Source organism: Plectropomus leopardus, chromosome 12 (genome assembly GCF_026936395.1).
Source record: "Plectropomus leopardus strain MGB_pleo_1.0 chromosome 12, ASM2693639v1, whole genome shotgun sequence".
Classification (NCBI taxonomy): domain Eukaryota; kingdom Metazoa; phylum Chordata; class Actinopteri; order Perciformes; family Serranidae; genus Plectropomus; species Plectropomus leopardus.
The window spans coordinates 1,930,932-1,948,673 of record NC_142187.1 but is presented as its reverse complement, the minus strand read 5'-3'; the positions used below and the strand labels follow the sequence as shown (position 1 = coordinate 1,948,673).

The 17,742-nt window shown below is 40.4% G+C and overlaps 1 protein-coding gene across 1 annotated transcript in view; it reads right to left on the bottom strand.

Annotated features, from left to right (window-relative positions):
• Window positions 1–264: 264 nt before the first annotated feature.
• Window positions 265–17,742, bottom strand: part of cdh6 (cadherin 6) — a 134,212-nt gene continuing 116,734 nt past the window's right edge. Inside the window, exons 10-12 of the mRNA XM_042498026.2 lie at window positions 15,024–15,141; window positions 12,743–12,994; window positions 265–4,498 (exon numbers count right to left, since the gene is read on the bottom strand). Of these exons, the coding sequence (XP_042353960.2) occupies window positions 3,951–4,498; window positions 12,743–12,994; window positions 15,024–15,141 (918 nt within the window). The 3' untranslated portion in view covers window positions 265–3,950. The remainder of the gene's footprint in view (window positions 4,499–12,742; window positions 12,995–15,023; window positions 15,142–17,742) is intronic.

Sequence of the window (17,742 nt, the reverse complement as noted above, 5' to 3'; positions counted from 1 at the left end):
ATATAAAGTGACTTTGCATGTTTTTGGTGAATATCCTGATTTTACTCTATCTGCACATTTCTCTGAGCAGCTGAGTCAGTCCATCTTCTCTGAGAGGAGTTTTCCAGTTCATGCGCCTCCATGTCTTCTCTCTCTGTCGATTTCTTGTGTGAATAGTGCATCCATTATGACTTTCTGAAAGTGTTATTGAGTAACTCTACAGGCACTTTTACTGAGTGAGATGCAGATGATGTAACAATGATAATCAGCATTCCTTCCCGTGGCTGTTTCTTTCACTGCAAAACTTTATTTTGATAAAATTAAACAACTTGATAGTACATCATATAGGGACAGCAGTCTGCCCACAGCGAGTTTCACATCTCCAAAATGACATTAAAAAACAGTGAAGCTGGACGATAGTTTGATTTTTTTCCTTCCAAGAATATCATTGTTGTGTCCTATAAATATTTGGTACAAAAAGAATGAGTTAAAATAGAAAGAAAAATATGTGGACATTTTTGTTTGAAGCCTTCAGAGCAGACCACGGTCACAAAACACAACTGGAACAAACTGCTGCTGTCACTGAACTGTCAAAACTCACGCTTCAAACTCCTTATATCGACTCAGGTGGACAAAAAGTCTAAATCACTACATGATCCTGACTTCATAGATTTGTCCCCAACTTGAAATATGTTATTTTGATCATAGCACTGAGGTTGACTGTTGTGGTTTTGACCTTTTGCTTCAGTAATTACTGTGACATCAAAGCAAATAATAAATACAGTGCCTTCCAGTTAATTACAACATTGAACAAGAAAACCTCATCAATCTGAACGAGACACAAAGCTTGGTTGAAGAAAACTAGGCAAACAAACTGGTAAATAAGAAAATCTGTTTTTTTTTCTTTTCTCAGACAAAGCAGTGAGTGAAATCTCTGCCACAATACCTTTGGGCAAAAACAGGTGGATCATATCCTCAAACTCTGTGAGTACATGGGAGAGAGCAGGTGTGAGCAAGAAACAATATGAAGCAGAAAATGAGCTTAGCAGTCATTGAAACACATTCAAGCTGGAAAGCTGGCTGTGTAGTAGAGCTGTCACTTTTTCAAAAGGTCATCTTTAAATAAATGAGTCGAAACAAACAATTTCTTCAAATTTATTTAAGTGCAAACCACAGAGCCCTATTCTAATCTTAGTGCTACACTGTAAAAGTGATGTTTTTGAGTTAATCTGTGGTGCCTTCACTGCCTCTTTAGAGATGAGCTGACAGATGCCTTTGAAAGTTATGTTGCGACAATGTTACTGTGAGGCAGTTGCATCAAACAGTCTGACTTCCTAGCCAACATCTGTATGTGGGCTCCATCTGGGCAGTGAATGGGCAGAAAAATAGGTCCTTTATGATATTGTTTATGGGTTCCATATTGGCCCCATGCCAATTGCCAATTGGGTTTAGGCAAGTGTGCCCTACATGGGTTATGCTCGGGCTACCTGGGCACCAAGTGGGTACAGGTCCAAAATGGGCATCTTATCTGGGGGCCACTTAGGTAAACTCACACTGTGAACAACTGGCCTTGGGCCAATATGTTACTCTTGGGGCCCATTTTTAAGCCTGTTTACTATCTACATGGGCCCCACATACAAAGAGTTGTATTGTTGTTGAGTTGAGTTGTACTTACTTATATATTAGTTTGTTCACTATTGACTTTATGAAATGAGCATCTTATATGTCAAATTCATGTCCTTTGCTTTTCATATGTCCCCCTCCCAACACTGTTATTTCTCCAGAGTTAAGCTGGTCAAGCTGGGGTTTTTTTCTTCTTTAGCTGGGTGCCTAGTTCCCAAAATGTTGAATGATTGATTTAACAAAACACTGACTTTCTGTCTCATTATTCTTGTAAATGCTAATATGTTAGCAGCCATATACATACAGCAGATAAAGAGCAACAATAGCATTAGTTTGGAGTTAGGTTAGGTAGGTTAGTCTAATATTCTCTCTCCTTTTTGCTTTGGTTTTGGTCTCCACCAACTCCTGAGAAAAATATCTGTCTCTTTGGCAGCTAAATGCTCTGCTGTGTTCCCCAGGTATCTGCTGCTGGAATGCTGAAATCAATACTTTTCTTTACATTACTTGTAATCATTTGCCCCATTGTTATTCATTCAAGTATGGATCAGTGCAGCTTCACTATTTAACCAAAACTTCAGTCTTTGCCTAACATGGTAATTTTGAGTTTGGTAGCTTCAGTAACACTTAAACAGTAATCTGAACCCCCGAATCAAAAGTGACAGCTCTACTGTGATGGCAAGGCTTCCCCCATGTCCTTCATGTAAATATATAGCATATTATGGATGAAAACACTTGTTAGCATATGTCTGTATGATATCTAAAGATGTATTTTGTTATTTTTGGAAAAAGACAGTAGTTAAATGAAAGATTTATAGAACTTAGTATACTTCCAATGTGACCCAGTTCAACCACATTTCAGACACAATATACATGTAATCAAGAAGAAATCTAGAAATCTAAAAATTATACCATGAACATTAATCTTCTTTTTGTGTTGCACAAAAAAATCAACCCCCAAAGAAGAAAGATCTTAAAAAAAAACCTACATAAACGTAAAGAAATCAGTGCATTTAGTCAAATGAATTGTCCTCTTTCTACTCTGTGTCCCCGAAGAAGGCGATTTTTTCAAGCGAGGATCCTTCAGAGCAGCTCCTCTGGAATGGTCCTTTTGTACAAGATGCCAAAAAAAGACAAAACGCAATCATGTAAGAGTCATTAGCCCCCTCCAGTCTCAGCCAACCTACAGGCGTCCACAGTTCAGCTCGAAGGGCAGCAGAAGGGCACTTAGTCAAAAAGAAAAGAAAAACTTGTCCTCCACATTCTCTTAACTTCATATCTGCAGAGGTACTTGTGCGGTTCGCTCCTGGAATTAACGTTTTTTGTTGACTGATTAAAACACTTTCCTCCATTCAGTTAGCTGTGAATGGCACATGTAAAGCCACAAGAAACACAAAAATGGTTATTTGGTAACCCAGGAGAGATTAAAGAAAAGCCTCACAGTTTCAACTCTCAATACAAAATACAGATATTTCACACTCCATTCAAGACTGAAATTAGTCTTTGAAGAGGTTACCTCTGATGGAGATACTTGGACTCCACTGTTGAGCTGGTTAATTTACATTTCTACATCCATTAACCCTTTGAAACCCGGAGCAACATTACTTTTCCTGTGCTGCTTTCATACACATTTCACAAGAATTTAAACCTTTGCACCCTAAACAAATTAGCTTGATTTTTTTCAAAAGCACAGCAAAGATGCAGTTAGCAACTTTGTCATAAATGTTCGCGAATTGCAAGAAATATGTATATTTAGAAAATTATTTATTTAAAAAGAAAAATGTTGGGAAAAAATGCCTAAAAAGCTAGGGAAAATGTTTAGGGAAAAATAAAAAGAAGCTTTAATAAAAGTTTTAAAAAACACATAATTATGATTCTTTTAGCACTTTTTTTTAGGTCACTTCTGTGTTTTTTTCATTCTCTCCTTTTGTTTTTAACAGAATTTTCACATTTTCAACAGTTCTTTTGCTATTTTATGGGGGTCATCTCTTTCATTGCTTGTTGCCTTTTCCTCATATCCCGTTGCCAAGTTGCATGGGTTTCAAAGGTTAATTCTCATTCCCCAATCAAATATTTCGGACTTTTGTCCCTTATTGAAAATTATTTGGTGAGCTCCATTTTTCGATCCATGTGTAGTGAAGATAGGTCAAGAATCAGGTGGTTTTCTTGAATATCCCATTAAATGGAATTTGTTTATATTTTTAAATGACTTTTCTTAAAACTCATCACAAATGTACACAGTCTCTATATTGAGTTTGTGGTAAGATGATGCTGTCCTGAGCCCTGCATTGGTCTGAATCTTTCCTGAAGCGGTCTTTGACATGAACATGAGTGTGGCTGTGGTGTCTCTGTTAGCAGAAGTCACTGTCCTCAGCCCCGTACAGGTCAGCTAGTTTCCTGAACCTGGGCCCCCAGTCACTCAGGTAGTGGTAGTCCTGCTCGGCCTCAGATGACGCAGAGCCCAGTGAGCTCAGTGACTCGGCCACTGAGCCAGCACCCTCGTAGGCATAGGTGGCCAGTGAGTCATACGGCGGTGCTGTCGGGTTACAGTCGTTCTCCAGCACTCTCTGATTGATGAACTCGCGCACGTCCCCATTATCCCTTGTCGCCATGCCGACTGGCGGCATGATGAGGCCAGAGGCGGCGGGAGGAGGGCGGCGGTGTGGTGGATACAGCAGGGTGTCAGTGGGGATGATGTCACGCCTCTGTTTGGCGGACTCCTCTAGGGCGGCGGCAGCGTCCGGGTGTCGCAGTGCTCCGATGTCGAAAGCCTGGGTGTCTTCCTCGCCTCCGCCCTCGTCATTGTAGCTCACTACGTTGTCCCGCACATCCTCCTTAGAGATGATGAGTGGCTCCTGCTTTCTTTGGCGTTTCAACGCTGTGAACAGAACCACGATCACTGCAGAAGACAACAGCAGAAAGACACACGATTAGACATATTCACAGGGAACAGCACTCATGGCAAAATACAGACAAAGAGGACAGATTGTAAATCTGAAGCCCATTCATGTAACACTGAATTCATCAAAAAAGTACTCTAGCATCCATATGTGGCCATTTTCAAAATTCAGTGTTTCTCAACCTTCTTTCAATTTCCTTTTGTTGCCTTTGGAGTCTTAGTGTCACAGTTGGAGGCACTAAGGTTTTTTTTAATCTTCAATATACCCCTTAGAAACTGTTTGGTGCATTTCACACGCTTTTTTTGTTTAGCTTTTATCTGTTATTTTATTGTAATTGTTTTATCTTTGTAAAGTGTCCTATAGTGCTGAGAAAGGTGCTTATCAATAAAATGCATTATTGTTATTATTATTATTATTTTCGTTCTCTAAGTTTTGATAATTTTGGCTGTGTTCATGCATATGGCATACATTTGGCAAGATTGTGAATTTTTGTTTAATCTGTGAATTTCCAGCTCACCTTCTACAATAAGTCTAAAATACACTGTGGAAACTAAATTGTTACATTCAGACTGTTGAGTGCAAAAAATGCACCAATGAAACCTATCCAAACAGCCATTTTTGATCCCACAACCATCAAAGCATAAAAACATGCATTGTATGATTTCTGGGTGTCATTCTGGGCTTTTGACTTGGCTATTTTCCACCTGACAACATAATTTTCACCATATTTGGTAAATGGAGAAAATACATGCTATTTCCACTAGATGCACTGTCACAATCAATGTCGATGCTGAAAAAAAAATCAACTTAGCATGAAGTATATTAAAATAATTCAGTTATTTAATTTTTTTTTTTATCCAAAACATTGTTACATCATGACAAAAACCTCGTATTCAAAAGGTTAAAATTAATGAATATTTGATATTTATAATTAGAACTGAAAAATGGAGTCAATGGAAGTAGGAAAACATATTCATGTATAATACTTTTTAAAGCTTGATTTTGACAAGCACATTTTGTATGCAGAGCGATCCAAGTGTGTGCAATATTAAAGCGGGCACTAAGGCTTAATGGATGCCATCCTGTCACATTTCCAGTCTGTATGTGTGAGCATGGCTGCCTGAGTGAGTTGGGGGTATGTAGTATAATAAGTAAATCAAAACGATCGGTAAACTGTGATGGATGTAACAAACACAAACAGATAGACTGGTTTATATTGTTCCTGTCTGCATTAGGTTTCTTTTTCAGTTAGGTGTGGCTAACCTGGGGATTTGTTTGTAATAGCTGTGATTGTGTGACCACTCGTGTTTCTTGAATTGTCCGATTTCCTTTTCGAGATGTTGCCAGATTCCCAAATCTAAGCAATTAACGTGGTGAGTACTATCTTAGGGTACAGATAGGGCTGCGCAGGCCGGTTACAGGCAGCAAGAAAGGACAGCAGCCTTTGATTTCAGAGAGGGCTCAGCCATAAATAATCATGCAGAACATTTGATTGGCTAAGCTCATGCAGGCCAGTTTGAATTTAAATCAAGTCAGAGCACAGTGGGAACAAGAAAGAGCAGAGGCGGAGTTAAGGTCAGGGAACTGAAATAACCGATAATGCATACACAGAAGCACTGCAAATCACAGCATGAAATGTCTGCAAAGGAGCAGGGGAGCGTCAGCTGTGCTGTGAATGAGAGAATATCAGATACTGAGAGAAAGTGTTAAGGTAGATACAGAAATACAAAAGCAGAAAGATTTGTTTAGATAAAACTGGTGGTGACTGCACAGTGTGTACACGGCAAAGAGAGCAAAGGATGATGATAAACAGTGGCAGAAAAAAACAAAAGAAAACGATGTCATTGTAGAGGTGATGATGAATGCATACATATCAACACTGCTAAAATACTACAGCTTAAGGCTGCCTTTGATTCATGTTGATTTCAAATAGGAGCCAGACTGAGAACTAGGCTCAGAATTTGCTATTCTTTCTAGTTTAGATGCACGTCTGAATATACTTCCTCTGTAGGCTTGGGTGGTATCAGTGTATACCAGGGTATTTATATATCCATAAGGTATGTTATTCAAAACTGTCATAAAAACAGGTGCTCCTCTTTCTATTAAACTCATTGTATGTCGTGCACAGCACATCAGGGTGATGAGAACTACCTTCAGTGACAGAAATCATCTTTGGAAAAATTGATTCGGTGTGTACATTGAGTTTTTAGTTTGGCCTATGTCCTATTCACTAACATGGAGAGGCAGGCTTTATGACCTATACTGCAGACAAACAGCAGGGGGCGATCCAGACTGAAAAGTTACACTTTGGGGGAGCTGTCATGTTGTCCATGTTTATATAAAGTTTTTGGGTGGAACAAACAGCTCAGTTGAATGACACAGTGACAGCTAGTGGTGGAGGGAGAAGTTACAGGACTATAAACAGCCAGACGCCAGTAGGCAGAGAGAGAGAGACTATAGGTATAACGGCATGTTTTTTATATCGAACTTGGTGAAATGAGGATTTATTTGGGCCAAGCTGGAGCTGGTGATAATTGGAACAGTGGACATACTAACTAGGTTACTAGCAAGAGTAACCAAGCTGGTCTGGTTGAGTTTTATTTTGTTTCTGCCAAGTTTAAATTTAATGGAAGTGTTTTTTATGAGGTAATGAGGCAATTAAGCCTTTTCAGTGTTCCATGACTGAAAGAAAGCTTAATTCAAATGATGTGCAGTTGTATTTCTCTCTTTGATTACGAAAAGAGCTGTGACAGTATGACTTTTCTTAACATTTTCTGGTTTCCTTTAAAGCTGAAAGTTAGCAGCACAATTGTAATTATACTTTATATCCCAGAAAATGTGTCAGAATATATTACATACTGCCCAAGCCCATTCCTCTATTTGTGTGAGTAACATTTTCTTTTTCTTAAAGACACTGTTCTTTGAGCATGATCACACCTACAGTGCAGTTTCTTTGCTGAGAACATTGGTCTGAAAGTTAGTGTATTTTTGTGCACAGTTCCAAGCACACAGGACTCAACATGATGAGTATGATGGACCTGTCTGCACTTTTTGCTGTAATTTATCTTCACTACTGTTCATCCCAGTTGAGAGCACTTGAAGAACTATTGTAGCTGAACATGAGCAGCACTCCAGAAAGTAGTTTGCCTGAAGTTCATTTTGGAATTGCTGGCTATTATACAAAGTATATCTACATCTATTTCTTTACATCAAAACTTTAATTTTGGGGTGGAAATTATGTTTGTATTCATAAACCCCAGTTTTGGAGGACAGCTGACACCCACATGTCAGTGTCGTGATTGGGGGCCACCTGATAAAGCAGGAAAAAAATATCTGTTTCTTTTAAGGGCTGTAACTATACCTAGTATTGATACCTCTTACTCTGTACCATACTGTGTAAGACATGCTTTCATATCATGTTGTGTTGTATCTAATCAGATTGCATCATACCTCATCATACATTATTAGACTGTGCATTGCATTGAGATGTACCATACTGTCATATTATATCATATCACATCGTATTACATTGTATCGCATCGTGTTGTATAGGACTGGGTATTGTCAAGAACCTCACAATTCAATTCAATTTCGATTCTTTTGGTCATGATTCGATTCAATTCGATTTTGATTGGATACTGATCCAGTTGCTTCGATATCGACTTCAGTTATGTGTGTTGATGTCAGAAATAACAAAATAATTCATTCGAATACCTTCTGATGTGTTCAATAAAGTGTGCATTTTCCGTACTGATTTGAAAAAAACTGACACCAAAACTTATTTTATGATGACATTATTCTTTTTAAATGAAAATTAAATCTTAAATAAAGTACAGAAAAGTACATGTTTTTGCCTGAGCCGAACTTAACAAAAGTAATAAACATTCATGCAGGATTTGTCTACCTGCATTTGTGTGTGATCCACAGCTTTAGCGTTAGCAACAGATTGCAAAACATCTGCATGTTGTCGGCTCAAATGGTTATGTAGGTTCGTTGTATTGTTGCAGTGTTTAATCACTGACTCACAAGGCTCACACACGATGTAACTACTATCAACTTTGTGTATCCAAAAGTCGGCTTTTAATGTTGTTGGCGCTGATTTTAACACACTGCTACCTCCGCTATTGTCGCCGTGATCTCCGTCACCTCGAGTCCAATATCAGACAGCGCGCCTGTCGGTGTCTCTCAGGCTGCAGTTAGCGTCAGACGAGTGTGTCCCTGTCTCACTGCACATCCCTGTAACATCTGTAACAGCTGGTTTACTCCCAGTAAACAGCGGTTTACCAAAACCTGTCCATCACAACTGCCCCCCCTCCCCCGGGGCTTTTAGTAACCCCAATGCATGTACAGTTAGCTCAAACCACACTTCAAAATTCCCATCCTTTTTTGCTTGCCCCCCACTCCTTTCTCTCTCCTCTCTTCTTCTCTCCTTAACCTGACCAACATATCCCACTCTCACTCTCTCACACTAATTAATGGAACAGCTGTGAAGCAGAGTTATACATGCACAGTTAAAAGTTAACAGTCCAAGTGATGTTGTACTCCTTTATCAGAGCCCTTTAAGAGATTAAATTGTTTATTCTAGTATACTATCCTATATCAGCACTCATGGAATGCCTCTCAATCAATCGAATTGCATGGTCGGAACTAACTGTTGTATAATTAAAAATGTTCCGTGTGTCTTGTATCATATTCATATTCATGTTGGTGTTTATGCTGTTGCTAGGGCAACAGCTTTGGTCCCTATTAACTTCCTATAGACCACATCACAATGCTTATTTAAAATATCTTATGGATAAAACACTCCATCAGTTAGTTCTGAGCCACCTAAAAAATGGGCCACAAAAAAAAAAAAAAAAATCAGTATCAGTTTGTGTATGCTAATTTTACTATATGTGTAGCATTATCTCCTTTGGTGCCATATTTTATCATAAAATGATGTAATAACTTAACATTGGGTATCTTGCTTGATTTTTCGTGCCTTTTGTGTTTTTAGCTTTTCACATTATTTTCACATTATTTTATCTTTTACTTTCTGTTTTGTTTTTGTTGTGAAGCACTCTGACATTTGCTCTTAAAGGTGCTATAAATAAAACATATTATTATAATCAGTCTAGCATTTACAACCTGTCATTCAACAAATTCTTTATTTTATAATACTTATGTACAAACTTGTCAAACATCAAAATAATCACCTCAATTAAGGCATTACTGCTATTTTATCTTTCATGCCTTTCATACTTTAAAAAAAAAATCCACATATTCCTGGACAGTTCCACATTCAAATGAATATTAGAAGTTTTTAGAATTAAAATATTTTCATTAATTTTAAACTCACATGTTCTCATCCATTCTTTCTTCTAGAAACTCCCATTTATTTTTTTAAAATGTTTTACAACTTTCATTCATTGTGGTAGTTATTCAAACACATTTAAACTCTTTAGAATATTTAACCGTCTTTGCAGCTTGGTAAAAGTAACCCTTTTAGATTTTAGTGTAGACTGTAGTGTCAGCTTTTCACCATCCAGCATTCACACTGCAATTTTTAAGGAAAATACCTTTTTTTATCTTATAAGAATTGGACTGTTTACATACTTGACATACTAAACCCTTTGAAATCCCCACCTGGAAAAAAAATGGAATTTAAAAAAAATCCATTGTACTATTCCAAAAAAGTTTTAAAAAATCTTTTTTTTCACCATAATTGGGGTGTGTGTGTGTGTGTGTGTGTGTGTGTGCGTGTGTGTGCAGAGTGGAGGTTGTTGATGGCTGGCTGCTCTCATCTCTCTGCACTCATGTTCACATGGACACTGTATTACTGCCCTGCCTACATCCCTGACTCACATACAGCTCGCGGGTGGGTGCTCACTGTAATTAATGCTGTTGCACGGTGACAACCGCAAATGAGATTTATCGCTCCTGATTGTATAGCAAAATAGATGTGGTAATTAAAGAGTTATTCTAAATCTAAGGGGGGTAGCACAATTACTCATTCATTTATTTTTCAGTGTCATCTAGCCGACTCTTCTGACAGAGAGCGAGAGAGAGAGAGAGAGAGAGAGAGAGAGTAGGCAGGTTTCCATTACAGATTTGCGCAAAATTTCAGCGATCTTATCGAAATGTTGATAAAACACAACTGTGAGATGACTGTGTTTCTATTGAGTGATGTTCTGTGAATTATCCTCTGGCAGAAACATTCCAAGAAGCATGGTGATGGATGTTCAAAACATCAGCAGCTTTATTGCTATGTAGCCAGCCGTCATTATTTCCAATCCAAGGCCACGTAGGCGTGTTCTGGAGCCATAATGGAAAGGCAAGCCCCTTATACGTGAGAGTGGCCATGTATGAGGTATCTGGGAGGTGATAGTCCACTATTTTACAGAAGAATTATGGATTCAAAAGTTGTGGATGATCCGCTCAACTTTTGAGGAGTCATGAGATCCAATAACAGCTCTTGTAGCTCCTGCTACATCATGAGGGAGACAGTTCCTACTGACAAGCACATAGTCATAGCATCATGTGACCTTTCTAGGTCACATGATGCTATGACTATGTGCTTGTCAGTAGGAACTGCCCAAAAAGTGTTTCTATTACAGTGTTTTCAAAATATGGCTTTTTTGAATCACCTGAAATGCCACCTCATGAGTGTTTTTGCAATAAATGACAAATATTGACATGTTTCCATTAGGCGTATTTTATCTTCACAGTTTCAATTTGCGTAATTTAACGGTCTGTCTTGTGACAGAGTGACTGCTGTCTCATAGACAAGGTCCAATGCAGGTTAAATACAGATCTGTACGTAAATGCCACTATCTGCATTACAAAAACCACTGTGTGCAGGAAAGCTGTTGCGAATTATGGACAAGGGGACAGAATTTTCTAAATTGGGCCCCTCATCCACACCCACACCTACACCCACACAGTGTTGCATAGACTTCAGTGTTCTTGCCTACATAGTTGCTGCGGCTTCTCTGATACACAGTATGTTGGCATTCAAGATCTCTGTCTGTAAAATATTCTAAAATTGGTGTAAAATACTGGTAATAACTATAATATACATTTTTCTTCTGGCCATTCAAAGTACTGCAAAACAAAAAAAACAAACCATGAATGTGGCACAGCATTCAGTATGACATCATTACACAGACTTTCTCCAGCAGCCCCAATTTCTGGCGTCCCTGGTGTGTGTCCACTAAGTCTGCAATGACTGCACTTTCAGAGGCATAAATATGTATTCATTTTCCCAGCAGCCCACTGGACTGTGACCACTGCATGAATAAGAGGATAAGTGGGGATGTGGTGGCAGATGAGATGCATTCATTTCCATGTGAAGTTTGATTCTGACGAGCGGCAGCAGCAGAGAAGAGCTATGGACCCACATTGTTTTCTATCACAGCAAATGAGAAAGCATGACGCCAAACAACATGTGTACAGTGCTGTACAAATGAATCCACTGCAATGGCTGTAATCATACATGTTGTGTGCACCCATATTTCCCTTCAATTCTGTAACTGTACATTTCCTGCTATTTAGGGCCAAAAGACAAGTCCAAACTGTTCCTGGCACTGGAAGTGTGACAAACATATTGCTTTTGTAAAAGTTATTATTTTGCTGTGCTATCACATGTTTGAAGGGCTTAGGATGCTCAAAACTATACGGAAATTGGCACACATGTCAAAAGTAGCAAAACTGCAAAGATGTGCAGTGATTGGACTGCGCTGTGGCCAGATGGCTCCACAGAACCACCCAATGTGTAAAAAGCCTCAGCTGGGACAAAGCTGCTCGAAAATTAATAAAATTTGGTACCCATATTGCTGTCATCGTCTTCAACATGTTTCTCATTGGCTTTCATAAGCTCCGCCCAACCAGGTTTCAGCCATCTTGAATTTTTCATTTTTAATGTATCGTAAGCACATTTGTTCATACTTCTCACAGAGGGTTTATTGTATTATTTTCAAATTTGGTTGGTAAAGCATTCCAACTAATATGATGCTGAACTGCACGAATGAGGATGTCAGAGGTCATGTGACATTGCACCATTTTAAGTACTTTACAGATATGGGACATTTCAAATCTCCACTGAGGGCATCGTACATATGACTGCATGCCAGAACTGGCCAAATCGTCCAATCTGGTCCACTGGATGACTTTGCACACCTAATATTAGAGCACTAGTGAAGGCTAAGAGGTGCCAGCTTTCAGCGTCAAGTTAAACAGTGAGGAGCCGATGATTCTATACTCACTCAGCAGTATAATGGCACACAGCAGGATGGCGATGAGCGCTCCGGTGCTGAGTCCAGGCGAGCTGCTCAGAGCCTCAGCATTACACAGCTCCATGTTGCCTTCACGGTCACATGTGCACACCCTCACAGTGAGAGTGCCCGTGCTGCTCTGCATGGGGTAATCGCCATCGGTGATCACCACAGGAACCAGGTAGATGCTCTGGTGAAGACGGCTGTAGCTGGCACGACGTGTCAGGATGCCAGCGGTGTTATCTGAGAAGGAGAAAGTATCATTGTAGCATGCATGCAGTGCACAGTGTGCGTGACACTTTGTCACACAGCAGCAAGCCAATAAAAATCACTTTATTAGCAGGCTGGAGAGAAAAATGTGGGTCCAAAAAGGCAAAAGTCACTTGTTCTGTATCAGTGAGGAGACAGAGCATGCGGATAGAATCTGTTTTACAACTTCAGGCAAAGAAACCATCCAGCAGACTCGAGTGACACAAACTTCATTCATCTAACTTATGTCAGTACAAGAAAGTTTCACAATCAAAAAGCAGAAAGGAACTATTTCTGAGTAAAAGGATCAGTGTAGAATCTTCAGATCTCAGAACAAATAATTTAAAAATCTCTTAAAATTACATACCATGTCCTTACGAACTAACAGCCCACACGTAACAGTGGAGTGTTTGTGAGGCAGAAAGAACATGAGCATTTGTTACGAGTACATACATATTGAAGTATGAGATTAATGATGATAAGATTTTTGTTATTTATTTGTGGGAATAGATTTTCTGGTTTGTAGTTCTGAGTCATTTATTTGTCCTGGATGTCCTACAAGAGAAATACAAGCGTGAAGGAATAAGCCAACATTTTAAGAAATGCATTTTTTCTTTCAGAGACTTAGAAAAGAAGATTGATATCACTACTCTTGCAACAGATAACACAAATTCAGCCAATCCTTGTGAATTCTGCACAAGCTTGCAATTTTGTCCAATCACCGCAACTCTACCTTTAAATTTTCCATTTAAAATGGGTGAAATGTCATTTTGTTGTAGAGCTGCATGCAGCGCATCGATTCACTCAGCCACTCTCTCTGTTAATCATGGGACTGCTGCTGCAGGACCAGAGCTCTGTTACTGGAGTCACAGACAAACAGTGACAGGGCTAACAGTTAGCATCACACGGCTAATGGTACCGAACAGTTTTTTAAGGTCTAACATCAGTCAAGCTGTTTTGCTGTCAGTGTGAGATTAACAGCTTGGTGTCAGATGTTAACTATGGCTGCAGGGCCTCCAGAGCATATTTTGCAGAGTGGCAAAATATGGTAAGTAGGTGTGTGATCAAGTTGTGTTGTGTTAAGTCTTACTATTCCAGCAAATTGTCTCTGCAAACTCATCAAATGGGCCGTTCTGTCAGTGTTTTCAGTGTAAAAGCGTAACGCCAAAAGCCAACTGGAACACGGTTGGACAATATCAGATGAGAGCATGCTTGGACAAAACCTGGGATGTTGTTATCATATGCTGGTGGACAGCCAGATGGCACTGGACGTGTCCACATGCAACTCGCACAGGTGGCATCACTTGAGAATGCAGCCGGATGGATCCTATAGTGTACGCATGAAACGCTGAAGGACAGCGTTAGGTAATAACGCTGCCATTAACAACATGACATCAGGAACATGAGTGCACTATAGAATGGGTGGATGGGTCCCAAAAACAACTAACTTCCATGCAGGAATCCAGAGTTCACTTCCCATATGGATGTGTGTTTTTTTTCTATACCATATCAAATTCTGTGGGAAACACTGAAGCCTCATAATGACATAAACTACTCCTTCTCTGAAGCAGCATCACAACTTTTTTTGCAATTTTCATTTGCCCCCACAATGTCATTGCAAAAAAAAAAACCTATAAACATGACAACTTGGATCATAATTTTTTAGGAAAGATGCTATGAAATCTGGCATTTTAGGTGGCAACAATCACAAAAAAAGGCTAAAAAATCCTGGAGATTTCTTTTCATCTAGCTCTTAACCAGAAAGTAAGTTAGCTATTTCCAAATGTCCAACTATACCTTAAAGACAATCTTAACAGAAAAAATAAGTAATAAAATCTTTTGAGATATTGTCCCACCCTGCTATATAACAAAGTATCTGGACCCTAATCACTTCATTTGACAATCACAATGATTATGGTATTTTGCGTTACAGTATGACTTAAGTTTATCAGTGTACTGTCAACTGATACGTTATTATCACTGGGGAATAATGCCTGTTCAGCATGTCTCTGGTTTGTCCCACCTCCGTTGTCTCGGACAGTGAAGTTGCTGCGATGTGTCCCTTCAGGAGCCAGGCTGAAGAAGAACTTGTGTCCCATTGATGGCTCATCAGCGTCCACCGCGCTCACTGTCTGGATCCGCTGTAAGAGACACAAACACATGTTAACAACATGCGAGTGGAGTTGAGTGAATTAAGAGCAGTCAGTGAGTGGGACACAACTGTCAAGGTTAAAGGTTGTGTTCACAGTGACAGTCAACACTGCCGTTCTTGTTGTGTGCTTCCAACACAACAGCTTGACTCTGATCAGCAGCATAGTGTCTGTGCTCTGTAAGTCAGCAATATCTATACACATATTAATATCATACCCAAATAAGACAGCTGGGTTTACTACATCATACACAACAACTAATCCAATGACTGCCGTCAACCCTTTGTAACCTGGATGGACAGTTTTTTTATGTGCTGCTGCATTTCGACACCCTTCACACGCAATTACACCTTTGAAATCTGAGCAAAGAGGTTTAATTCTCTGTGATGATATGAAAAGGCAATAAGCAAATTGCAAGAAATTGGTGAAAGGTGACAAAAAACATTGAAAACCTGAACATTAATGTTTAAAAAAGAAGAGAGAGGGGGAGAGGGAGGGAAATAGAGAGAGAAAGTTACTTTACTTTAGAACTGATTTTGAATTAATACATTGTTGTTAATTGCTTCTCCGTTGATAATTATGTACTTGTAATGTATATGTATATGTATATGTATACATATATACACACAGAGAGAGAGACATAGAAATATTGATATAGACACACAGAGAGAGAAAGTTGGGCCTGTAAATTTAATAAATATATAATGAATGACTGCATGTAATGTATGTAAAATGATTTTTTTGTGAACTGCTTTGGCAATAACATATAGTTTTTCATGCTAATGTGTAACTATACAGGCAGTGTTTTTCCTTCTTGGCATGTTGCCTGTAACACCTCCACTGCTGCCCTTTGGGTCAGCTGCAGGGACGTCAGCTGGAGCCACCGTTCACTGATGTTTCGCCCCCTACCCAGTACATCTACCAGTGGGGGTGGACAGTGGCCAGTTGGGGACGTCTCCCCGCCACTCCCTGCAGCTGGCACTATCAGGGTGTTGTACCCCATGCACCATCCCTCCTCCATAGCTACAACCAGGAGCTTGACTTCTCGGCTTCCTCTGCACGCTCTTTAATGGCCCTCTTCAGTCCAGTCATCCCAACTAACAGTAGAAGTTGGATTGCCGGCTTCCCCACAAAGCCCTTACATCCGACTTCAACTGGGTGAATGGCTGCATTCCAGCCTGCCTCCCTGCACTCTGCTGCCAGCTCAGAATATTTATGCCGCTTGAACTCATTTGCTGCTGGTATCCCTTCCTCCCAGGGTACAGTAAGTTGAATGACGAGGACCTTCCTCGTCGCTGGAGACCACGATGTCTAGTCTTAGAGTCGTCTTTGTGATCTCAGATGGAAATACTAGATGCTTCCCCAGGTCAACCTGCATTTCTCATGCTTTTACAGGTGTGCACAGTGATGTCTTTCTTGGTGTAGACCTCTGGGCATTTGCTCCAGCCCTGACGAAGGACATGAGCTGCTGATGGTGACTTGGAGAGTTGTTTGCTGTCACCCTGCAACTCTCCAGCAGCTCAGCCAGCTCCCATAGAACCTGATTGCCCCACCATGTAAAGTGCCCTTGCGCCAGTGCAACCTTGCACCCTGCCAAGATGTGTTGGAGGCCAATGTTGATGTTACTGCACAAAGGGCACCGTCCCTGACTCCCAAACCACTGGCATTGGTTTCAGGGGCATGGGAGTGTGTTGTACGCTGCCCTTATCCGGAAGCTAAGCCGAGCCTGAGGGTTGTGCCAGATGTCTGCGCAGCTGCTGATGGTGTTGCTTCCCACCATGTCCACGGTCTTTGATGGCCCTGTGAGACTGCTTTGATGTAAGCCGCTCCTGTTCCACACAAGAGGCCTCCTCAACAACTATGCTCTTCCTTTGCTGCGTTGATGCTTTGGAACAGAACTGCACAGGTTCGTCACAGCCCAATCCTGCCCCGATGTTTTACACAGACTTTACACAGACTGCAGTGTGGGGATGGCTTTTTCAACTTCTGCCGATGCCCTCCACCTTTTCCCTGTTCGGACATCCACCTCTGCACTTCTTAACATTTGGTCCCTGTACTCCCCCAACTCAAGCACTCCTGCTTGTACCCAATAGTGAAAGACTTCAAGGGAAGCTGCAGCGTGTTTTTACTAAAAAGACTAAAAAGCAGTGGGGGAGGCCCAGCCACTTCCTGATGTAGTTGTTGACAACACCATCCATCCTGCTGACTGCTGATGTTGGCATTTCAGATCTTGAGAGGCCACATGATGCACTGGTAAAGGGGGAACTGATAGCATCACATCTTGTATTTGCCTGGAAGTTGGCTGCTGTCAGTCTTTGCCAGGCCATCCACTAGCTGCTTCTGTACCACTCTCCCCATTTGTCTGTCCGAGAGCTCTGCGGAGTACTCCCTTCCAAGGCTACAGATTGGCTGCTCTTCCAACCACAGAATTTCCTATCCTCCTGCACTGAAGCCTCTCAATCCTCACTCCCTTCTGGATCGAGAGGCTCCGAGATTTTGACGGCTTGATCTTCAGTCTCGCCCATGTCAGCTTATCCAAACGCTTTAGGAGTCTTGAGGTACATGGGGCTTTCTGCAAGATGGTTGTTACAT